Source organism: Hyperolius riggenbachi, chromosome 5 (genome assembly GCF_040937935.1).
Source record: "Hyperolius riggenbachi isolate aHypRig1 chromosome 5, aHypRig1.pri, whole genome shotgun sequence".
Taxonomy (NCBI): Eukaryota; Metazoa; Chordata; class Amphibia; order Anura; family Hyperoliidae; genus Hyperolius; species Hyperolius riggenbachi.
In genome coordinates this window covers 28221395-28246722 of record NC_090650.1, presented here as the reverse complement: position 1 = coordinate 28246722, position 25328 = coordinate 28221395, and the positions used below count along the sequence as shown (strand labels likewise).

General features: G+C 48.8%; 2 protein-coding genes across 2 annotated transcripts in view; one reads left to right on the top strand and one right to left on the bottom strand.

Moving 5' to 3' along the window:
* LOC137518052 (zinc finger protein 436-like) overlaps positions 1 to 2119 on the bottom strand; it is a 36032-nt gene extending 33913 nt beyond the window's left edge. The window contains exon 1 of the mRNA XM_068235261.1: positions 2029 to 2119. Within this exon, the coding sequence (XP_068091362.1) occupies positions 2029 to 2079 (51 nt within the window). The 5' untranslated portion in view covers positions 2080 to 2119. The remainder of the gene's footprint in view (positions 1 to 2028) is intronic.
* A 22-nt stretch (positions 2120 to 2141) lies between these two features.
* On the top strand, positions 2142 to 24397 carry LOC137518049 (zinc finger protein ZFP2-like). Its single transcript, XM_068235253.1, has 4 exons — positions 2142 to 2255; positions 9423 to 9539; positions 17005 to 17115; positions 22318 to 24397. Exons 2-4 carry the CDS (start codon positions 9476 to 9478, stop codon positions 24393 to 24395), a joined length of 2253 nt encoding a protein of 750 aa, XP_068091354.1. The 5' UTR covers positions 2142 to 2255; positions 9423 to 9475; the 3' UTR covers positions 24396 to 24397.
* Positions 24398 to 25328: the final 931 nt, after the last annotated feature.

Genomic DNA, 25328 nt, shown 5'->3' with positions numbered 1-25328 from the left:
CAAATAGTGTGGGCTTAGTTTACTACAACCTATTGGAAACCTAGCAGTTCGAGAGGGTGCTGTCCACCCCAATCACGTTAGCTGAATTTCCCTAAGAAGTTTCCTGCTGGGACCCCTAAACTAGGCTAGCGTCCAGATGACATCTGAAGTTCTGAATGCAGCACTAGACAACAGATGTCTAGTAAGCCCCCGTAAAGCAGACTTTGATGGGGGTTGGGGGGGTGGGGGTGTCACAAAAGATGGCCCAGGGAGAGGATGGGACAGAAGAAAGCAGAAGATATCAGGTGGGGTCTGTGGGGAGGGGGTGTAATCAGACAAGTCTCTGATGAAGGTGAGTTAGAGACGGAGGATACCTGACTGCAGCACTGGCCGCCATTTTTCTGTAACACCTGATATAGTAACTGGCAGGGGTGGATTGTAACTGGCAGACGCCATACAGCAGGTATCAGACAGGGTATCTGATGATAGTGGAGGATGGACAGATGACACTAACTTGTAGCACTGTATTCAGTGACCAGCAGGGGTATCTCTGTACCAGCAGCCCCCTCATGAAGCAAATACTGGTCCTCTGATGAAGGTGGGTAGAAGCAAAGATACAGGAGAGGCAGGACAGATCAGTGGTTAGCAAGAGTGACTCTGTACCCCTAAGAAGCAGATACTGATCCTCTGATGAAGGTGGGGGAGAAGCAGAGATACAGGAGAGGCAGCATAGCTTAGTGGTCAGCAGCGGTGACTCTGTACAGGGGGAGGAGCAGAGATACAGGAGAGGAAACACAGCTCAGTGGGCAGCAGGAGTGGCTCTGTACAGGGGTGGGCACTGACAGGAGAGGCAGCACAGCTTAGTGGGCAGCAAGGGTTACTCTCTCCCAGCAGCACAGCTCAGTGGGCAGCAGGGGTGACTGTACAGGGGGAGGAGCAGGGATGCAGGAGAGGCAGCACAGCTCAGTGGGCAGCAGGGGTGACTCTCTCCCAGCAGCACAGCTCAGTGGGCAGCAGGGGTGACTGTACAGGGGGAGGAGCAGGGATGCAGGAGAGGCAGCACAGCTCAGTGGGCAGCAGGGGTGACTCTGTACAGGGGTGGGCACTGACAGGAGAGGCAGCACAGCTCAGTGTTCAGCAGGGGTGACCCTCTCCCAGCAGCACAGATCAGTGGGCAGCAGGGGTGACTCTGTACAGGGGGAGGAGCAGAAATACAGGAGAGGTAGCACAGCTCAGTGGTCAGCAGGGGTGACTCTCCCAGCAGCAAAGCTCAGAGTGGGCAGCAGGGATGACTCTGTACAGGGGGAGGAGCTTGGATACAGCAGAGGCAGCACAGCTCAGTGGTCAGCAGGGGTGACAGTACAGGGAGAGGAGCTTGGCTACAGCAGAGGCAGCACAACTCAGTTGTCAGCAGGGGTGACTCTCCCAGCAGCACAGCTCAGTGGTCAGCAGATGTGACAGAAAGGGGGGGGGGGTTGGATACAGCAGAGGCAGCACAGCTCAATGGTCAGCAGCAAAGCTCGGTGGTCAGCAGGGGTGACAGTACAGGGGGAGAAGCTTGGATACAGGAGAGGCAGCACAGCTCAGTGGTCAGAAGGGGGGACTCTGTATTGGGAGAAGCTTGGATACAGGAGAGGCAGCACAGCTCAGTGGTCAGCAGGGGTGACTCTGTGGGGGGGGGGGGCTTGGATACAGCAGAGGCAGCACAGCTCAGTGGTCAGCAGCACAGATCAGTGGTCAGCAGGGGTGACAGTACAGGGGGAGGAGCAGAGATACAGCAGAGGCAGCACAGATCAGTGGTCAGAAGCACAGCTCAGTGGTTAGCAGAATGACAGTACAGGGGGAGGAGCTTAGATACAGAAGAGGCAGCACAGCTCAGTGGTCTGACAGATGTGGGGGGACACAGACAGGACACACTGCAGCCACGCCCCCTGTCAGGCTGAGGGGAGGATGGTGCTGACAGGGAAAATGAACCACCCCCGATACAAGCCCCTTCTACACCCCGCCCCCTCCCGGTTGGCCTCCCCTGCCCCACACCCGCCGGGTTACCTCCTCCTCCTCCTTCTCTTCTCCGCCGTCACCGCTCACTAGGGGCTCCATTCACCGGAAGCCGCCCCCGCTGCCGGCCCCGCCTCTTCCGCTTCCTCTCACCTTCACGGAAGTGCTTCGCGCTGTATGCTGGGAGATGTTTCACCGGCACTACAACTCCCAGCATGCCCCGTCCACCCCGGGGTCCCCCCTGCCCGGCGCATGGGGGCGCCTGACCGGCCAATGAGGTGAGAGCATTGCCCCCCAATGCTGTGTCTGTATGATAAGGGAGACCCCCAATGTTGTGTGTGTAGAATATGGGAGACCCTCAATGTTGTGTCTGTATAATAAGGGAGACCCCGTAATGTTGTGTCTGTAGAATATGGGAGACCCTCAGTGTTGTGTCTGTATAATAAGGGAGACCCCTCAATGTTGTGTCTGTAGAATATGGGAGACCCCCAATGTTGTGTCTGTAAATTATATGGGAGACCCCCAATGTTGTGTCTGTGGAATATGGGAGATCCCCAGTGTTGTGTCTGTAGAATATGGGAGATCCCCAGTGTTGTGTCTGTAGAATATGGGAGACCCCCAGTGTTGTGTCTGTAGAATATGGGAGACCCCCAGTGTTGTGTCTGTAGAATATGGGAGACCCCCAATGTTGTGTGTGTATAATATGGGAGACCCCCAATGTTGTGTCTATAGAATATGGGAGACCCCCCAATGTTGTGTCTGTAGAATATGGGAGACCCCCAGTGTTGTGTCTGTAGAATATGGGAGACCCTCAGTGTTGTGTCTGTATAATAAGGGAGACCCCCCCCCCCCCCAATGTTGTGTCTGTAGAATATGGGAGACTGCCAATGTTGTGTCTGTATAATAAGGGAGATCCCCAATGTTGTGTCTGTAGAATATGGGAGACCCCCAATGATGTGTCTGTATAATAAGGGAGACCCCCCAATGTTGTGTCTGTATAATATGGGAGACCCCTAATGTTGTGTCTGTAGAATAAGGGAGACCCCCCAATGTTGTGTCTGTAGAATAAGGGAGACCCCCCAATGTTGGCAACTGACTGACAAGACAATGTACTGTGTACAGGGCTGTGAAAGATTATGTGGTTTTATAAATACTAAATTATAATAATGTGATACCGCAAAAGCAACAGTGAAGCATACTTTTCATCTACTGTATGCTTCACTTCACTAAAGGCACGGCGCCGCTTAGCCATTGCATTGTATTCCTGCTGTTACAGAGAATGCACCCCAACGCCCACTGTGAACGTAGCCTGAATAACATTTTTTTTTTAATTAAACCAGGATATCTTGGAACATCTTCTACACTATGGTTGTTACATTTAGCTGCACACTCACAACTGCTATTCCAATCACAGTCTTTCTAGTCCTTTTTGTGATCCATTGTAACCATGTGAGCGTTTCATACTTTTGCCCCTCAATAACAAAAGCCTGTCCAGGTTTCCCAGATTCAAACAGGCTCCGAAGCCTTAAAGAGAATCTGTATTGTTAAAATCGCACAAAAGTAAACATACCAATGCGTTAGGGGACATCTCCTATTACCCTCTGTCACAATTTTGCCGCTCCTCGCCGCATTAAAAGTGGTTAAAAACAGTTTTAAAAAGTTTGTTTATAAACAAACAAAATGGCCACCAAAACAGGAAGTAGGTTGATGTACAGTATGTCCACGCATAGAAAATACATCCATACACAAGCAGGCTGTATACACCCTTCCTTTTGAATCTCAAGAGATCATTTGTGTGTTTCTTTCCCCCTTCTGCTCTCATGCACTGAAGTTTCAGGCTGCTCTTTTCTTCCTACAAACAGCTTTGCCCTTGTCTGTAATTACTCAGTATGTGAAAGCCTAGCCAGCTCAGAGGAAGATTTATCCAGCTTGTAAAAGATAAGAGAGAACAGAGAAGCTGCTCTAATCTAAATAATACACAGTCAGTGTGCAGAGAGGGGCCTGGAACGGGGAGTTCATAGCAGAACCACAACACTGAAAAACTTGGCAGCCTTCCAGACACAGGCTGACAAGTCTGACAGGGGAAAGATACATTGATTTATTACAGAGACTGTTATAGTACAAAGTGCTGCAGTGAGCTAGAACACATTAGAATAGCTTTTGGAACTTGTAGGATGATAAAAAACAGGATGCAATTTTTGTTACGGAGTCTCTGAGAATCTGTATTGTTAAAATCGCACAAAAGTAAACATACCAGTGCGTTAGGGGACATCTCCTATTACCCTCTGTCACAATTTCGCCGCTCCTCGCCCCATTAAAAGTGGTTAAAAACAGTTTTAAAAAGTTTGTTTATAAACAAACAAAATGACCACCAAAACAGGAAGTAGGTTGATGTACAGTATGTCCACACACAGAAAATACATCCATACACCAGCAGGCTGTATACAGCCTTCCTTTTGAATCTCAAGAGATCATTTGTGTGTTTCTTTCCCCCTGCAGCTATCTTCCACTGAAGTGTCAGGCTGTTTCTTCCTGCAGAGTGCAGACAGCTCTGCCTGTATGTAATTCCTTAGTATGTGAAAGCCCAGCCAGCTCAGAGGAGGATTTATCCAGCTTGTAAAAGATAAGAGAGAAGCTTCCCTAATCTAAATAATACACAGGCAGTGTGCAGAGAGGGGCCTGGAGGGGGGAGATGCATCACAGAACCACAACACTGAAGAACTTGGCAGCCTTCCAGACACAGGCTGACAAGTCTGACAAGAGAGAGATAAGTTGATTTATTACAGAGATGGTGATAGTAGAACGTGCTTCAGTAAGCCAGAACACATTAGAATAGCTTTTGGAACTTGTAGGATGATTAAAAACAGGATGCAATTTTTGTTACGGAGTCTCTTTAAGCGGATCCGAGATGAAAAACGAACTATAACAAGTAACTTGTCTATACATCTTATCTAAAGTTTAGATAGTTTACACAGCAAATCTAGCTGCAAACAGCTTTAATAGAATATGATTATTTCTTCCTGTGATACAATGACAGCAGCCTTGTTGTTTGTAAACATTACACAGAGGCAAGCTTATCTGCATCTTGAGCAAAAAAACCTAATCCCCCCTCCTCCCCTCTGTCTCTGAAATCTCTGGCTAGTAATACCTCCCCCTCCTCCTGCCCAGACTGAGCTCCCATGAGCCCTTGCTGAAAGTGCCTTGGCTCTCTGAAAACCTGTGGGCGTGGCTTGTTTAGTTTATAGGGAATTAGAGTATTAAAACAAAAAAAGAAAAAGTATTTGGCTTGAGGAATGCCCTATAAACAATAGGAAAGGAACACAATTATGCAATGAGTAAAAGTTCTGAGATAAACGTTTACTCATTGCATAATTCTGTTCCTTTCATATAGTTTATAGGGCATTCCTCAAGCCAATTAATTTTTTTGTTTTGTTTTAATACTCTAATTCCCTATAAACTAAACAAGTCTCGCCCACAGCTCAAAGTGCCTTGGCACTCCATGTAGCAAGGGCTTATGGGAGCTCAGTCTGGGCAGGAGAAGGAGGTTACTAGCCAGAGATTTAAAAGGCAGAGGATAGTGGAGTGAGCTGAGGGCTGGAGATGCTATCAGCTTGCCTGTGTGTAATGTGACAAACAAAACATGGCCGCTCTCATTGTATCACAGGAATAAACAAACTGTTAAAGCTGTTTGCAGCTAGATTTGCTGTGTAAACTATCTAAACTTTAGAAAGGATATGTAGACAAGTTACTTGTCATAGTTAGTTTTTCATCTCGGATCCGCTTTAAAACTAATGGGAACCAAAAAGAAAAAAGCAGATACTTACCTATGGAGGGGGAAGGCTCTGGTCCTCGTTTTAGTACTGTCACCCCCGGTAGTATCTGACCGATCGGTCGTATACTGCTCTCTGCTGCGGGAGGCTTTGAAAGTCTTTGGGAGCCTGAGTGCTCCTGAAGCTGGGCGGCTCCCTTCTGCGCCTGCGGTAGCACATTCACTCACACATGCACAGTGCATAGCCGCCCGTCTTTGGGAGAACTCGAGCTCCCGAAGACTTTCAAAGCCTCCCGCAGTGGGGATTCAAACGAGGATGACATCACTGGAATGAAGAGACCGTGAGAGTATCAGGAAGGCTTTATAGGACTCAGAGTCTTCCCTCTCCTTAGGTAAGTAACTGTTTGTTTTTGTTTATTTCGGTTCCCATTAGCTTTAACCACTTAAAGAGGAACTCCAGTGAAAATAATGTAATAAAAAAAAGTGCTTCATTTTTACAATAATTATGTATAAATGATTTAGTCAGTGTTTGCCCATTGTAAAATCTTTTAAATCCCTGATTTACATTCTGACATTTATCACATGGTGACATTTTTACTGTTGGCAGGTGATGTAGCTGCTGCATGCTTTTATGGCAGTTGGAAACAGCTGTAAACAGCTATTTCCCACAATGCAACAAGGTTCACAGACAGGAAACTGCCAGGAGTACCACAGTCCTCAGAGCTTCTTGTGGGAGGGGTTTCAACAATACATCGCCCCCTGATGGTCTCTTTGTGAAAAGGAATAGATTTTCCATGTAAAAGGGGGTATCAGCTACTGATTGGGATAAAGTTCAATTGTTGGTCGGAGTTTCTCTTTAAGCCCGAAGGGTTGTTTATTTTTTGCATCTAAACAACTTTCACCTCCCATTCATTTTCCAATAACTTTATCACTACTCATCACAATGAATTGGTCTATATCTTGTTTTTTCCGCCACCAATTAAGCTTTCTTTGGGTGATACATTTTGATAAGAATTATTTTATTCTAAATCCATCTTAACAGGGATATTAAAGGGACTCCGAGCAGTGCAGAAACTATGGAAAGATGCATATCATTTAAAGCTCTCTTTCTCCTCTTTCCAATGATATATAAACCGGCCGCCCTATGCCTTTTAGTTTTCGCTATTTTCGCGATTGAAATTGCTGCGGCCGCAATTTCAATCGCAAAAATAGAGAAAACTAAGAGGCGTAGGGTGACGATTTAGCTGTTGCCAGAAAGAGGAGAAAGAGAGCTTTAAAATGATATCCATCTTTCCATAGTTACATTGTATTACACAGGACGACACTTTCCCCAGTGTCAGCAGCTCCATTCAGCAGAAAAAGTCGCCCTGTGTAATACAATGTAACTATGGAAAGATGTATATCATTTTAAAGCTCTCTTTCTCCTCTTTCTGACGACCCCTAAATCATCGCCCTACGCCTTTTAGTCTTCTCTATTTTTGCGATTGAAATCGCGGCCGTGGCAATTTCAATCACGAAAATAGCAAAAACTAAATGGCGTAGGGCGGCGGTTTTTAGATCATTGGAAAGAGGAGAAAGAGAGCTTTAAAATGATATCCATCTTTCCATAGTTTCTGCACTGCTCGGAGTCCCTTTAAAGAGACTCTGTAACAAAAATTTCATCCTGTTTTTTATCATCCTACAAGTTCCAAAAGCTATTCTAATGTGTTCTGGCTTACTGCAGCACGTTCTACTATCACCATCTCTGTAATAAATCAACTTATCTCTCTTGTCAGACTTGTCAGCCTGTGTCTGGAAGGCTGCCAAGTTCTTCTGTGTTGTGGTTCTGTGATGCATCTCCCCCCTCCAGGCCCCTCTCTGCACACTGCCTGTGTATTATTTAGATTAGTGCAGCTTCTCTCTTCTCTTATCTTTTACAAGCTGGATAAATCCTCCTCTGAGCTGGCTAAGCTTTCACATACTGAGGAATTACATACAGGCAGAGCTGTCTGCACTCTGCAGGAAGAAACAGCCTGACACTTCAGTGGAAGATAGCTGCAGGGGGAAAGAAACACACAAATGATCTCTTGAGATTCAAAAGGATGGCTGTATACAGCCTGCTTGTGTATGGAGGTATTTTCTATGTGTGGACATACTGTACATCAACCTACTTCCTGTTTTGGTGGCCATTTTGTTTGTTTATAAACAAACTTTTTAAAACTGTTTTTAACCACTTTTAATGCGGCGAGGAGCGGCGAAATTGTGACAGAGGGGAATAGGAGATGTCCCCTAACGCACTGGTATGTTTACTTTTGTGCGATTTTAACAATACAGATTCTCTTTAAGAAAGAAATGGAAAAAAATCGTTATTTCTCAGTTTTTGGCCATTATAGTTAATACATGTTACCGTAATTAAAACCCATTTATTTTATTTGCCCATTTGTCCCGCTTATTACACCATTTAAATTATGTCCCTATCACAATGTATGGCGCCGATATTTTATTTGGAAATAAAGGTGCATTTTTTAAATTTGCATCCATCATTATTTACAAGCCCATAATTTAAAAAATTATATTAATATACTCCTTTGACCTGCATATTTAAAAAGTTCAGACCCTTAGGTAACTATTTGTTTTTTGTTTTTTTTTGTTTTTGCGTTGTTTAATTGTAATTTTTTTTTAATTGTATGTGGGTAATTTTTGGTGTGGGAGGTTAACAGCTAATTATATATGTAAAATTTTTTATTTATATATTAAAAAATGGATGTGTGTTTTACTATTTGGCCACAATGAAAAAGTCCTGGAAGCGTGATCGTACGCTTCCAGGAGGATGAATGAAGACGGGGAACTTTTTGAAACTCTGAAAAACTGCAGCGTCTAAAGAGCCGCTGTCGGCTTTTCTGCGGGGTACTTCGATCAATGAAAGGGATCTATAATCCCTTTCTTTGATCGCTGGGCTAACGACCTGGCAGCGGGAGTGCGCGCGGCCCGCGGGAGTGCGCGCGGCCCAACTGGACGTGAATGTGCGTCCAGTTGGGCTTAAGTGGTGAAAGAAAACCTGTAACTAAAAAAACCTCCCCTGGGCGGTACTCACCTCGGATGGGGGAAGCCTCCGGATCCTATTGAGGCTTCCCCCATCGTCCTGTGTCCCATGGCGATCCCGCTGTGCCCCTCCGAACAGCAGGGATGTAAATATTTACCTTCCTGGCTCCAGCGCAGGCGCAGTATAGGCTCTCCTTTCGGAGATAGGCGGAAACAGCCGATCGCTGTTGGTCCTCTGTACTGCGCAGGTGCATGTCTCCTGCGGCTGCGTAGTAGAGCGGACCCAACAGAGATCGGCTATTTCCGCCTATCTCTGTGCGGAGTGCCGCAACAGCGCCCCCTGCTGGAGCCAGGGAAGGTAAATATACGGTATCAGTGCTTTTCAGACTTATCAAGCCAGGATTGCAGGATGCTTCGGGGGAGCCAGCGCTGGATTGCCTGCAGCAACAGGGATGGGGGAAGCCTTATTGGGACCCTGAGGCTTCCCCCTCCCGAGGTAAGTACCCCCCAGGGGACATTTTTTTTAAAATTACAGAGTCTATTTAATAATCAGGGCTCTATGCGCATACATTGAGTGTGTGACTTCCACCTTTCTGTCTTAGAACTTTTCTCCTATCAATGTGCAGCATTTCTCTATGATTTTTGCTTCCTGCAGTGCTGGGTCGTGTCTGGAGAGAACAGGGGCAGATTTTATGGACCCCGCAAAAGATGGCCGAGAGTGTCCTGCAAGGGAGGGACGATGGAGAATTCGACTTGGACCTCTTCTTCTTCGGTATGTAGAGGTTCCAAATTCAATCAACCTTCATTATTTCCTCCAAGTTTTCTGCTGTTATTCGGTATTGATTTAGAATCAAAATTTGAGTTTTAGTCAGAGTGCAATGGAAAAGATGTCCTCGGTGCTGCAACCTAATTAATATGCGGTGTCAGGGAGACAACCAGCCAACAATCGAATCCCACAAAGGTGCAAGTTGGAACCAATCAAAAGAAGTGACTGGGTCTCAACCTGGTCTCTACTGTTGTGTGATGAGAGGTAGTTTGATAACCGGTAGAGGAGTGGCTCTGGGGTGAGGAAAGGTAGTTTGATAGCTGGGTAGAGGAGAGGCTCTAGAATGATGGGAGGCAGTTTGATAGCTGGGTAGAGGAGAGGCTCTGGAGTGATGGGAGGTAGTTTGATACTTGGGTAGAGGAGAGGCTCTGGAGTGATGATAGGTAGTTTGATAGCTGGGTAGAGGAGAGGCTCTGGAGTGATGGGAGGTAGTTTGATAGCTGGGTAGGGGATAAGCTCTGGAGTGATGGGAGGTAGTTTGATAGCTGGGTAGAGGATAAGCTCTGGAGTGATGGGAGGTAGTTTGATACTTGGGTAGAGGAGAGGCTCTGGAGTTATTGGAGGTAATTTGATAGCTGGGTAGAGGAGAGGCTCTGAAGTGATGGGAGGTAGTTTGATAGCTGGGTTGAGGATAAGCTCTGGAGTGATGGGAAGCAGTTTGATATCTGGGTAGCGGAGAACCTCTGGAGTGATGGGAGGTAGTTTGATAGCTGGGTTGAGGATAAGCTCTAGAGTGATGAGAGGTAGTTTGATAGCTGGGTACAGGAGAGGCTCTGTAGTGATGATAGGTAGTTTGATAGCAGGGTAGGGGATAAGCTCTGGAGTGATGGGAGGTAGTTTGATAGCTGGGTAGAGGAGAGGCTCTGGAGTGATGGGAGGTAGTTTGATAGCCGGGTAGAGGAGAGGCTCTGGAGTGATGGGAGGTAGTTTGATAGCCGGGTAGAGCAGAGGCTCTGGAGTGATGGGAGGTACTTTGATAGCTGGGTAGGGGATAAGCTCTGGAGTGATGGGAGGTAGTTTGATACTTGGGTAGAGGAGAGGCTCTGGAGTGATTGGAGGTAGTTTGATTGCTGGGTAGAGGAGAGGCTCTGGAGTGATGGGAGGTAGTTTGATAGCCGGGTAGAGGAGAGGCTCTGGAGTGATGGGAGGTAGTTTGATAGCCGGGTAGAGGAGAGGCTATGGAGTGATGGGAGGTAGTTTTGATGGCTGGGTACAGGAGAGGCTCTGGAGTGATGGGAGGTAGTTTGATAGCTGGACAGAGGAGAGACTCTGGAGTGATGGGAGGTAGTTTGATAACCGGGTAGGGGAGAGGCTCTGGAGTGATGGGAGGTAGTTTGATAGCTGGGTACAGGAGAGGCCCTGGAGTGATGGGAGGTAGTTTTGATAGCTGGGTACAGGAGAGGCTCTGGAGTGATGGGAGGTAGTTTGATGGCTGGGTAGGGGAGAGGCTATGGAGTGATGAGAGGTAGTTTGATAGCTGGGTAGAGGAGAGGCTCTGGAGTGATGGGAGGTAGTTTTGATAGCTGGGTACAGGAGAGGCTCTGGAGTGATGGGAGGTAGTTTGATGGCTGGGTAGGGGAGAGGCTCTGGAGTGTTGGGAGGTAGTTTGATAGCTGGGTAGAGCAGAGGCTCTGGAGTGATGAGAGGTAGTTTGATAGCTGGGTAGAGCAGAGGCTCTGGAGTGATGGGAGGTAGTTTGATAGCTGGGTAGAGCAGAGGCTCTGGAGTGATGGGAGGTAGTTTGATATCTGGGTAGAGGATAAGCTCTGGAGTGATGGGAGGTAGTTTGATAGCTGGGTAGAGGAGAGGCTCTGGAGTGATGGGAGGTAGTTTCTTAGCTGGACAGAGGAGAGGCTCTGGAGTGGTGGGGGGTAGTTTGATAGCCGGGTAGGGGAGAGGCTCTGGAGTGATGGGAGGTAGTTTGATAGCTGGGTAGAGGAGAGGCTCCGGAGTAATGGGAGGTAGTTTGATAGCTGGGTAGAGGATAAGCTCTGTAGTGATGGGAGGTAGTTTGATAGCTGGGTAGAGGAGAGGCTCTGGAGTGATGGGAGGTAGTTTGATAGCTGGGTAGAGGAGAGGCTCTGGAGTGATGGGAGGTAGTTTGATAGCTGGGTAGAGGAGAGGCTCTGGAGTGATGGGAGGTAGTTTGATAGCTGGGTAGAGGAGAGGCTCTGGAGTGATGGGAGGCAGTTTGATAGCCAGCTAGAGGAGAGGCTCTGGAGTGATGGAAGGTAGTTTGATAGCTGGGTACAGGAGAGGCTCTGGAGTGATGGGAGGCAGTGTGATAGCTGGGTAGAGAAGAGGCTCTGGAGTGATGAGAGCTAGTTTGATAGCTGGGTACAGGAAAGGCTCTGGAGTGATGAGAGGTAGTTTGATAGCTGGGTAGAGGAGAGACTCTGGAGTGATGAGAGGTAGTTTGATATCTGGGTAAAGGAGAGGCTCTGGAGTGATGAGAGGTAGTTTGATAGCTGGGTAGCGGAGAGGCTCTGGAATGATGGGAGGTAGTTTGATAGCTGGGTTGAGGATAAGCTCTAGAGTGATGAGAGGTAGTTTGATAGCTGGGTACAGGAGAGGCTCTGGAGTGATGGGAGATAGTTTGATAGCTGGGTAGAGGATATGCTCTGGAGTGATGGGAGGTATTTTGATACTTGGGTAGAGGAGAGGCTCTGGAGTGATTGGAGGTAGTTTGATAGCTGGGTAGAGGAGAGGCTCTGGAGTGATGAGGTAGTTTGATAGCTGGGTAGCAGAGAGGCTCTGGAGTGATGGGAGGTAGTTTGATAGCTGCGTAGAGGATAAGCTCTGGAGTGATGGGAGGTAGTTTGATACTTGGGTAGAGGAGAGGTTCTGGAGTGATTGGAGGTAGTTTAATAGCTGGGTAGAGGAGAGGCTCTGGAATGATGGGAGGTAGTTTGATAGCCGGGTAGAGGAGAGGCTCTGGAGTTATGAGAGGTAGTGTTGATAGCTGGGTAGAGGAGAGGCTCTGGAGTGATGGGAGGTAGTTTGATAGCTGGACAGAGGAGAGGCTCTGGAGTGGTGGGAGGTAGTTTGATAGCCAGGTAGGGGAGAGGCTCTAGAGTGATGGGAGGTAGTTTGATAGCTGGGTACAGGAGAGGCTCTGGAGTGATGGGAGGTAGTTTGATGGCTGGGCAGGGGAGAGGCTCTGGAGTGATTGGAGGTAGTTTAATAGCTGGGTAGAGGAGAGGCTCTGGAGTGATGGGAGGTAGTTTGATAGCCGGGTAGAGGAGAGGCTCTGGAGTTATGAGAGGTAGTGTTGATAGCTGGTCAGAGGAGAGGCTCTGGAGTGGTGGGAGGTAGTTTGATAGCTGGGTAGAGGAGAGGCTCTGGAGTCTGGAGTCATGGGAGGCAGTGTGATAGCTTGGTAGAGAAGAGGCTGTGGAGTGATGAGAGGCAGTTTTATAGCTGGGTAGAGCAGAGGCTCTGGAGTGATGGGAGGTAGTTTGATAGCTGGGTAGAGCATAAGCTCTGGAGTGATGGGAGGTAGTTTGATAGCTGGACAGAGGAGAGGCTCTGGAGTGGTGGGAGGTAGTTTGATAGCCGGGTAGGGGAGAGGCTCTGGATTGATGGGAGGTAGTTTGATAGCTGGGTAGAGGAGAGGCTCCGGAGTGATGGGAGGTAGTTTGATAGCTGGGTAGAGGATAAGCTCTGGAGTGATGGGAGGTAGTTTGATACTTGAGTAGAGGATAAGCTCTGGAGTGATGGGAGGTAGTTTGATACTTGGGTACAGGAGAGGCTCTGGAGTGATGGGAGGCAGTTTGATAGCTGGACAGAGGATAGGCTCTGGAGTGGTGGGAGGTAGTTTGATAGCCGGGTAGGGGAGAGGCTCTGGAGTGATGGGAGGTAGTTTGATAGCCGAGTAGAGGAGAGGCTCTGGAGTGATGGGAGGTAGTTTGATAGCTGGGTAGAGGAGAGGCTCTGGAGTGGTGGGAGGTAGTTTGATAGCCGAGTAGAGGAGAGGCTCTGGAGTGGTGGGAGGTAGTTTGATCGGAGCAGTGCTTTTCAGCGCTGCTAGATTTGGGCGCAGCCAGTGCCGCCATAGACTGTAATCAGTCTATAGAGGCGCTCAGTGAGTAACGTCGGCGCCGTCAGCAAATGGAGCCGAAGTTGCTTAAAAAACACAATAATTCGGCCTCCAGCACTCGCTGGAAGCCAAAATATTTCATTCCCCCACTATCCATGGCGACCTGGAGGGGGATTAGTAATTAAAACGGCCCGGACTTGTGCAGAAGCAAGATCAGCCATATAACGCTGTATCCTGCCTGATGGGAGGTAGTTTGATAGCTGGGTAGAGGAGAGGCTCTGGAGTGATGGGAGGTAGTTTGATAGCTGGGTAGAGGAGAGGCTCTGGAGTGATGGGAGGCAGTTTGATAGCCAGCTAGAGGAGAGGCTCTGGAGTGATGGAAGGTAGTTTGATAGCTGGGTACAGGAGAGGCTCTGGAGTGATGGGAGGCAGTGTGATAGCTGGGTAGAGAAGAGGCTCTGGAGTGATGAGAGCTAGTTTGATATCTGGGTAGAGGAGAGGCTCTGGAGTGATGAGAGGTAGTTTGATAGCTGGGTAGCGGAGAGGCTCTGGAATGATGGGAGGTAGTTTGATAGCTGGGTTGAGGATAAGCTCTAGAGTGATGAGAGGTAGTTTGATAGCTGGGTACAGGAGAGGCTCTGGAGTGATGGGAGATAGTTTGATAGCTGGGTAGAGGATATGCTCTGGAGTGATGGGAGGTATTTTGATACTTGGGTAGAGGAGAGGCTCTGGAGTGATTGGAGGTAGTTTGATAGCTGGGTAGAGGAGAGGCTCTGGAGTGATGAGGTAGTTTGATAGCTGGGTAGCGGAGAGGCTCTGGAGTGATGGGAGGTAGTTTGATAGCTGCGTAGAGGATAAGCTCTGGAGTGATGGGAGGTAGTTTGATACTTGGGTAGAGGAGAGGTTCTGGAGTGATTGGAGGTAGTTTAATAGCTGGGTAGAGGAGAGGCTCTGGAATGATGGGAGGTAGTTTGATAGCCGGGTAGAGGAGAGGCTCTGGAGTTATGAGAGGTAGTGTTGATAGCTGGGTAGAGGAGAGGCTCTGGAGTGATGGGAGGTAGTTTGATAGCTGGACAGAGGAGAGGCTCTGGAGTGGTGGGAGGTAGTTTGATAGCCAGGTAGGGGAGAGGCTCTAGAGTGATGGGAGGTAGTTTGATAGCTGGGTACAGGAGAGGCTCTGGAGTGATGGGAGGTAGTTTGATGGCTGGGCAGGGGAGAGGCTCTGGAGTGATTGGAGGTAGTTTAATAGCTGGGTAGAGGAGAGGCTCTGGAGTGATGGGAGGTAGTGTTGATAGCTGGTCAGAGGAGAGGCTCTGGAGTGGTGGGAGGTAGTTTGATAGCTGGGTAGAGGAGAGGGTCTGGAGTCATGGGAGGCAGTGTGATAGCTTGGTAGAGAAGAGGCTCTGGAGTGATGAGAGGCAGTTTTATAGCTGGGTAGAGCAGAGGCTCTGGAGTGATGGGAGGTAGTTTGATAGCTGGGTAGAGCATAAGCTCTGGAGTGATGGGAGGTAGTTTGATAGCTTGACAGAGGAGAGGCTCTGGAGTGGTGGGAGGTAGTTTGATAGCCGGGTAGGGGAGAGGCTCTGGATTGATGGGAGGTAGTTTGATAGCTGGGTAGAGGAGAGGCTCCGGAGTGATGGGAGGTAGTTTGATAGCTGGGTAGAGGATAAGCTCTGGAGTGATGGGAGGTAGTTTGATACTTGAGTAGAGGATAAGCTCTGGAGTGATGGGAGGTAGTTTGATACTTGGGTACAGGAGAGGCTCTGGAGTGATGGGAGGCAGTTTGATAGCTGGACAGAGGATAGGCTCTGGAGTGGTGGGAGGTAGTTTGATAGCCGGGTAGGGGAGAGGCTCTGGAGTGATGGGAGGTAGTTTGATAGCTGGGTAGAGGAGAGGCTCTGGAGTGATGGGAGGTAGTTTGATAGCTGGGTAGAGGAGAGGCTCTGGAGTGGTGGGAGGTAGTTTGATAGCCGAGTAGAGGAGAGGCTCTGGAGTGGTGGGAGGTAGTTTGATACTTGGGTACAGGAGAGGCTCTGGAGTGGTGGGAGGTAGTTTGATAGCCGAGTAGAGGAGAGGCTCTGGAGTGATGGGAGGTAGTTTGATACTTGGGTACAGGAGAGGCTCTGGAGTGATGGGAGGCAGTTTGATAGCTGGACAGAGGATAGGCTCTGGAGTGATGGGAGGTAGTTTGATAGCTGGGTAGAGGAGAGGCTCTGGAGTGGTGGGAGGTAGTTTGATAGCCGAGTAGAGGAGAGGCTCTGGAGTGGTGGGAGGTAGTTTGATCGGAGCAGTGCTTTTCAGCGCTGCTAGATTTGGGCGCAGCCAGTGCCGCCATAGACTGTAATCAGTCTATAGAGGCGCTCAGTGAGTAACGTCGGCGCCGTCAGCAAATGGAGCCGAAGTTGCTTAAAAAACACAATAATTCGGCCTCCAGCACTCGCTGGAAGCCAAAATATTTAATTCCCCCACTATCCATGGCGACCTGGAGGGGGAATAGTAATTAAAACGGCCCGGACTTGTGCAGAAGCAAGATCAGCCATATAACGCTGTATCCTGCGACGGAGCCTACCGGCGCCGATTTCAAATGTACTCAGTTTAATAGCGGGGTAGAGGAGAGGCTCTGGAGTGTTGGGAGGTAGTTTGATAGCCGGGTAGAGGAGAAGCTCTGGAGTGTTGGGAGGTAGTTTGATAGCCGGGTAGAAAAGAGACAGTCGTTGGATGTAGAGATGCAGAACACCCTCTTAGGTGATGGATGGGTGGGGGGAAGGATAGGTTCAACTTTGATTGACTCATTGGCCTCGATTCACTAAGCTTATCTCCTGTCTTTAATAACTCTTCTAGAGTTGTTACCATGGTGATAAGGCATGTAGTATTCAGGAAACATTTTACCTCAGGCAAACCTAAAGTTAACTTTTCTGTCTTTAAGTTAACTCTTCAATCCTTAAAATAACTCCAGAGTTAAAGACAGGCTGCTGCATGTGAAAAAAACTACAGAGGAGGCAAATTAACTACAGAGGAGGTAAATTAACTACAGAGGAGGTAACTTAAGGAATGAAGAGATAAGATAACTCTCTCACTGTGTGGAGGTAAGTTTTCTCTTGCCTTATTATCTCCAGCATGATCTTAGTGAATTGAGGCCTTTGTATTGTTCTGAACATTGCCATTATATAGAATACGTAAGTAATAAAGTACCACATAGAAGCAGCTCTTCTGTGAATGTGTACTCTGTCCACAGACTGTCTACAGTGAACAAATGATTTTATTTGTTACTATCTTTGTTTTGTTTTTACACTATGGCTACATATCTATTCTGGTATCATTCTGTTCTCTTGGCCTTAATCAGCCTCGCGGATTATTGTGTATCTTTTCCAGGGACAGAAGCTCCAGCCGTCCAGTCTGACATTGCGCCAATCATAGAGAGAGGAGTGGAGCCTTGCGCTGCAAGTGTTCAGGCAACTACTGGAGCAACAGCCAGTACATGTGGTGAGCTCGAGATAAAAACCAATCCCATCATCTTACTATTGCTAAGCCTGTCAGAAACACTTGTGTGACTTGGGCGGGTCCAGCATTGCGTGACATGTCTCAAGCGTAAGGTTATGGTGAGGGTGGACCTACAGGGACACAGAATCCACTGGAACAAATTTTAAGAGTAGCACAAGAGTACCATCTGTGATTACAAAGACACAGGCTCCCTTCTAGGACCTAGTTCAGGCCATGGGCTGCATACTGAGTATCTCAAGTGTAGGATTACTGTAGGCCCTACACAGGGGTCTCAAACTCAATTCACCTGGGGGCCGCAGGAGGCAAAGTCAGGATGAGGCTGGGCCACATAAGGGAGTTCGCTTCAGTGCTCCCAAGTAATCCGCCACATCCCAGCCGCTAAACGAGGGCTGCAGAGCCCCCAAATCGCCCGGGGGGCAATCCGCAGGCATTTCCTGGAAGGGGCAGAGCTTCCAGCTTCAGCTCTGCCCCTCCTGACGTCAATCGCGGCAGAACGCCGCCTTTGCCCGCCCCTCTCACTGTTCCTTCACAAGAAGGGGTGGGGAGAGGCGGCGATCCGTGCGGCAATTGACGTCTGGAGAGGCAGAGCTACAGCTGGATGCTCTGCCCCTCAGCGCAGTCGTGGATGTTTGCCCGGGGGATTTGGGGGTTTTGCAGCCCTCGTTTAGCGGCGGGGATGAGGCGGATTACTTGGGAGCACTGAAGCGAAAGGCAAAATAGGCAAATAATAGTTCGCTTCCGTGTCTCTTTTGCCGGCGTGGGCCACAAAATATTGTATTGAGGGCCGCAAATGGCCCGCGGGCCGCGAGTTTGAGACCCTCGCACTACAGCATAGGGATTACAGTGTAGGGTGTATGCTAAGTGAAGGGTAACTATAGATATAAGTTTCTGGTAAGTGTAACATTGCCAAAGAATTTATAAATATATATCTCCACTCCACTACTGCTTGCCAGGATCCTCTATTTTGGTGCTGCACTACTGTCCGTGTACATGCTAGAAATCTGTGCATCCAATTTATGAAATTAGTTATATGTTACCGAATTTTAATCAAAATGAGTTAGTACAATACATTTTGATGTGTCCTACAGCTTAGCCTCAGGGCCAGTTCTAGACTTTTTGCTGCCTGAGGCACACTTGTGAGGATGCCCTCCACCCAATTTGGAATGATCGGACAGCAACCGAAAATTTTCACCTTTAGTATAGGTAGCCAGGTATAGTTGCTCCCTCTATAGGTAGCTAAGTATAGTTGCCCCCTGTATAGGTAGCCAGTATAAGTAACTAGTATAGTTGCCCCCAGTGCAAATAGCCAGTATTGGTAGCCAGTATAGTTGCTCCAGTATAGGTAGTATTGTTGCCCCAGTATAGGTAGGTAGAATCACGTTTATTTCGCTAAGTACAACGTGAGTTGAACCCGGAATTATTTTTGGCTCAGACAGGGTCGGAGATGGTACAAACACATGCATGCAATCCAACATGTACGGTCAGGTACAGTAGTACAAGTAGCATATACCTATAAATACAGCACACTAGCTATAATGACGGACGCGTGGGGGAGTCTGGAGAGCTGTGTGAGGGGAGCAGCCGGTGGCCCTCTGCCGGTGGCGCTCGCTCAGCTCCGCAGCAGCTCCAGACGCCCCTCCGTGTGTCATGGAGAGAGTGGACAGCGAAAGAGAGAGAGAAACAGCAGGAATAGCTAAGAGACTTAGGCAGGAAAGAGAAAAGAGAAAGAACGAACAGAGAAAGAACGAACAGAGAAAGAACCAGGGCAAGAGGAGAGAGACAGAGGCAGAGTCCCCCCCAGGGCTGCAGGATAAGGAAAAAAAAGCACCCCAGGGTCCGACAAAACAGTCCAAACAGAGTCCATCCCCGTGGAGAAGTCGCCAGGTGTAGATCGCTAGTCCTCCAGGCTGAGTGGTGGGTGGTGGAGCAGGCTGACCGCTGGTCCTCCCGGCTGAGTGGTGGGTGGTGGAGCAGGCTGACCGCTGGTCCTCCCGGCTGAGTGGTGGGTGGTGGGGCAGGCTGACCGCTGGTCCTCCCGGCTGAGTGGTGGGTGGTGGGGCAGGCTGACCGCTGGTCCTCACGGCTGAGTGGTGGGTGGTGGGGCAGGCTGACCGCTGGTACTCCCGGCTGAGTGGTGGACGACACGAGCCATGGCAGTGGCAGATGGCCCTGGTAAGGCTGGGGGCCGTGGCTGGTAAAGACCCACTACCACGTGGGAGGCCCGGCATGAAGCGGTGGTGGTCAGGCCTCCTGCCTGCATGGAGTGGCGGTGGCTGAGGGGCTGGCTCGGGGCAGCAGCCAGGCAGCACCGAAAGTGCCAGTGCCCGAGAAAAGAAAAAGCCCGAACAGCTGATCAGCTGTCGGCCCGCAGGCGGTTTGTGCAGCCGGGCGCACCGACCCGCTGGAGGCCTGCATGGCATTGTCCTCCGTGGCTGGAGTGTGCGGAGGATCATGGTGGCCTCTCCCCTAGGAGCCTTCCTGGTCGTCGGGCCTTCAATTCCTGCGTGGAGTCGGCGCGGAAGGTGCCCCTGATGGTCGCTAGTATAATTGCCCTAGTAAAGGTAGGTAGCTAGTATAATTGCCCTAGTATAGGTGGTATAGTTGCCCCAGCATAGGTAGGTAGATGTCAGGTTTCCCCCATGTAGATATAGTTGCCCCATTATGATGGTAGATGTCAGGGGAAGGGTTAGTAGTGGAATTGAGGTTTGAGGGTTTTATTTTCAGTTGGTTATTTTAGGGGGGGGGGCTTTTGAGATACTTACTGTGATTTCATCGACATTGCGTGTGGATTAGCATTCTAAATTCTGATGTGCCAAGCAGAGTTAGTAGGGCTCAGATTTACCACCAGAAGATGTAATAGTTAGGTTGGTGCTAGTCAGAGCCGGATTAAGGCTAAATGGGGCCCTAAGCAAAGTAACTGATTTGGGCCCCCCCATCATGTCGTAATAGAATCAGAAGATGCAGCTGCACAGCAACATGCCGCACACACCAGGGCAGCCAAGCTACTGGTTGCTATGGGCAACAGCCCGCTTTCCTCTGTGGGTGCACAATGCAGGGAATAGCAGCGACAAAATGCAGAGTGAGAGATGAATGGCTGGGACATTTGCACTCAGGGGCTGGGGCACTCCTGTGAAGAGGGCGCCAGATATCACAGCAGCAGCACTTTCCCCCTGCATCTTCAGCCTGGCAATAGCAGAAAGCTCTGGACACCGCCAAACCGGAAGCCGTTCCCCAGACAGAAATACATAACCACCCCCACCACTGAACAACCGATTTCCTCCCAAACTAGACAGCCACCATGCAGCCTCCATCCCAGTGAATACGATATTCCAGCAGAGAAGGCAGCCGCAGCGGGGGAGAATGAAAGCACCAGATGACTCACATTCACCTCTTGCGATCCAAGCAATAGAGGTCCCGTCATCCGGAGCCCATCTGTCTCCTCTAGAGTGCTGCCGCTCTGTTACTACTACTATTACTACTTTCTGTCTGATCTGAAAATCAGGAAGTTCACAGCGAGCGGCTGCACTGTAGAAGAGACAGATGGGTTTCAGATGATGGGATCTCTATCGCTTGGATCATGGATAGGTGAGTGAGCGTTTGCCATCTGCTGCTATCATTCTTGCTGCAGCTGTGGTTCTCTGTGGGAAGGGAGGGAGGAGTGGGCAGCGGCAGAGCGCACAGTAGCAGGAGGGGGACCTAGGAGGAGAGCCTGGCTCTGAAGACAATCAGCAGCGCGCGGCATCATTTGAAAGACAAATAACATTTATATCGCGCTTTTCTCCTGGCAGACTCAAAGCGCCAGAGCTGCAGCCACTAGGACGTGCCCTATAGGCAGTAGCAGTGTTAGAGAGATTTGCCTAAGGTCTCCTACTGAATAGATTCTGGCTTACTGAACAGGCAGAGCCGAGATTCGAACCCTGGTCTCCTGTGTCAGAGGCAGAGCCCTTAAAGGGACTCCGAGCAGTGCCTGTGGGTACGCCTTTAAGCATACCCACAACTAATTAATTACATCCTCACACCTACCAGTATAATGTTTGTAATTATATCCCCCTGGGTTCCTTATATTTCATTGCATTGTGCTGAATCGAGCTGCCGACTTTGGAGAAAAGTCGTCCTGTGTAATACAATGTAACTATGGAAAGATGCATATCATTTTTCTCCTCTTTCCAATGATAGATAAACTGCCACCCTACGCCTTTTAGTTTTCGCGGTCGAAATTGCTGTGGCCGCGATTTTGATCGCGAAAATAACGAAAACTAAAAGGCATAGGGTGGCAGTTTAAATATCATTGGAAAGAGGAGAAAGAGAGCTTTAAAATGATATGCATCTTTCCATAGTTACTGCACTGCTCAGAGTCCCTTTAACCATTATACCATCCAGCCACCGCTGACAGGATGGCGAGGGCTGGTTTATGTGCTGATGGGGCCCCTTTGACTCTGAATGGGGCCCCAAGCGACTGCTTTTGTTGCCTGGTTGGTAATCCGGCCCTGGTGCTAGTAGTTATAGTATTTCATATTTTGTTCCCTAGCTTAGGGTATGTGTAAGGAGTGGAATGATATTGGTAGGGGATAGTTAGTAGTACTTCAGAGCTCTAGTTAATATGGGAGGGTGTGTGTCAGGAGTAAAGCTACTAGTGGTAAATGTGAGAGTTAGTGGCAGGGCTGTGGAGTCGGTACAAAAATCATCTGACTCCGACTCCTTAGTTTATGAAACTACCAACACTGACTCCAGGCACTCAAAAAATTGCTCTGACTCCGACTCCTCGATGCCAACCCCAGATCCCTGGTTAGTGGTAGCAGTGGTTTAGTTATTAATAGACGGTGTTTGGTTTTTACAGTATTAGATGTGGCAGTTGTTATACCACAGGTACAAGAACCGTTCGGGCCCTTTTCCACTGCTGCAGAAATCGGGATGAATTTGCAGTTTCCCCACAAGCAAATCGCGTGGGGAAACTCTGCCATGGGGATAATGCTGCCACCGTCCGAATCGCTTGCCTTAGTGATTCGGCTGACATTGCAGCATTTTTTTGTGCGGGATTTTGCTGCGTACTCGCACAGGAAGGAAGTGCCGCCGTGCATCTCGCAGGACACATGGCGGCTAGTGGAAACGGGCCCTCAGAGATTATAGTGTTGGTTCTCCAGTCACATAGAGAAAGGTAAAAAAAAGCCTCTTTGTGTCTTTCAGATGGCGGCACCATGCGGTCCGGTCAGCAAGAGATGATGGCGACTCAGTTTATGCCACCTGGAATTCCATTGATAAACCCTGAACTGTCCTCGTGCTTTCCTCGGGACTCCACGTGGGGAGTATGCAGCTCCGGGGACCTTCAGTCGGCACCTTCCACCAACTGTCTGGAGAAAGCCAATCAAGGCGAGCGAAGTCCCACTGACCTCACCAGTATTATTGCTCATCTCCGTAGTTTGGCCACAGAAACCTCTAATAACTGTTCAAGAACGGATGTGGAGAAAACAGGACCAAGTCCCAGCACGGACATTGAGGTTGCAGGCAACTCGGAATGCCTTAGCAACAAACTGGCAACTCCAGCCACCGGGGAAGACATCAGTAGTCCTCCATCGGACCTTCAAGAGGGTTATGCGAACAACCAGTTTCGATTTGTCAATACAGAAACGAACCTGAAGAAGAAGTCCAACCATAAGATCTACATCTGCTCAGAATGTGGAAAGACGTGTCCGTGTCAGTCAGCCTACATTCGGCATCAGAGAATTCACACCGGTGATAAGCCGTACTCCTGTGCAGACTGCAGTAAAAGGTTTATTCAGATTTCGGATTATAATAACCACGTGAGATCCCACACTGGTGAGAAGCCGTACACCTGTACGGAGTGTGGCAAGAGTTTCAGCCGTAGCACCTACCTGGTCACGCATTCCAGAACGCACACCAAAGAGAAGCCATACACGTGTAACGTTTGCGGCAAGAGCTTCATCCAGCATTCTCACCTCTCGCTTCATTTGAGAATCCACAGCGGAGAAAGGCCATACATCTGTATCGAGTGCGGCAATAGCTTCAGCCGCAGCTCTACTCTCGTGAAACACAAAAAATCCCACCGCCGGAAGACCCTACACATGTGTCAGAGGAAGAATGGAGAAGAGCTTGCCTATAACTTCACCCAGAACACACCACCTACCTGGGGGATCAACACTGACCAGGAGGAACCAGCCATTGTCTCATCTGCAGCCAAGGTTGCTCTTGTTAAATCAGAGACAGACGAGAGTGCCGAGAGCTATCAGCAAGCGAGGGATTGCCAAGCACAATACAGAGAGGACAAAAAGATAAAACCATTACGAATTACGCTAGAAAAATATTTAGTTCCCGCGAGGGACGCTGATGATCCCTCTGGATCTGTCACACCTCAGACAAAGGTCTTGTGGAAGAAGAAAATGCCACATGCAGATGAAGAAAACAACAATGCTTCTTGTAACGGATATGTGGAAACATCTGAAGGTCCGGTGGAGGTTTTGAAAGAGATGGACAGTCCAAAGACGGAAGACATAATTTCCCTCTCAGTGCAAGAGAATGGAGTAAGTGAAAACTGTAACCCAAAGCCAGAGTGCTCAGCACTTGACCCTGATCATCTCAGTAAGACTCCTGTAGACAATGTTGAGTCTGGTGACTCTGTGGCCACAGACACAGCGGTTACCAAACATGAAGTGACTGATTCCCCCACCTTGAACAGCAATACAGACTTTTCCAGCATTTTCAACAGTTCTGAAGAGACAGCACATCTTGGTGGCCTCCAGAGTCCACACAGAGGTTCTCTCTTCATCTGCAGCTACTGTGGAAAAAGTTGTCCATGTAAATCGGCTTTTCTCCGACACCAGAGAATTCATACCGGAGAAAAACCTTATTCTTGTCCCGAATGTGGCAAATGCTTTATCCAGGCCTCGGACTACAACAACCACGTCAGATCTCATACCGGCGAGAAGCCATACACTTGCGCCGAGTGTGGCAAGCGCTTCAGTCGCAGCACTTACTTGGTCACGCATTCCAGGACTCACACCAAAGAGAAACCGTACAGCTGCCAAGAGTGCGGCAAGAGCTTCATCCAACACTCGCACCTCTCTATCCACCGCCGCATTCACAGCGGAGAGAGGCCCTACTCCTGTCTAGAGTGCGGCAAACAGTTCAACAGAAGCTCAACACTTGTCAAGCACCAGAAGTCGCACATTAAGAAGAGCATTGCTGATGAACAAGCCAAAATGACACCAACATCCTTGGGACCTATTTCAATATCTAGGAAAGTCTAAAACTGGGTGGTGCTGAACTTGTTAATCCATAACTGGACCTTTTCCAGGTACCAAGGGGATTGCTGCTGTCTGCTGTTTCACAATCAGTGTCTTTCCAGATTGGCTGATCATGTGACTGGCCACTCATTTATAGATGTTGATAATGGCAGATGTTGTTGAACATAATTGTTAACAGAGCGAATTGGGAGCGCAGCCTAGAGGTTTTCCCCATCTGCAGAATTCCATACATAAATTAATGCTATTGCAACAGTGTTTTCCCCAGAAATTTTTTCCAGCCGGGCGGCATGAAAAAGTAGCCGGGTGGGGCGAGATAAGAGAATGCAGGGCCGGTGTTTCTGTGAGCAACTCTGCTTACAGCATAGGAGGAGGTGAGCTGATGACAGCCTGGGGAAAACACTGTGCAGTTATAGTCCCTGGCAAAGATGGTGTCTTCCACTGTTCTGTCTTTCTCAGTGGGTTGTGAAGGTGGAATGTGCCATTATTTGAGGTGTTGAGGGTAATGGCGTCTCCAGCGAAGCAGGTGGTTTCGGCGCTCAATGTCGAGCACTAAAACTAAGGGCCACTATAGCAGTAATGCTATAGGGCATGGGGCGCATAAGGGTAATTCGGGGTTCCAACAATTCCCGGATCCCCAAATTACATCTCCCTCAGAGTTGCTTCAACTCGGAGAGGGAATAGTATTTAAAGTAAGTCTGAAACGAAGTAAAAAAAAAAAAACAGATACTAAAGACAACCGAGGTGACATGATAAGATAGACATGTGTATATACAGTGCCAAGCACACAAATAACTCAGCTGTGTTCCTTTTTTCTTTCTCTGCCTGAAAGGGTTAAACATCAGGTATGCAAGTGACAGTTTCTGTCCGGGTCGGGACTGGGTCAGACTATAGCATAACCCTCACTTATAAGTAATTACAGCCATAAAACATTTTCCT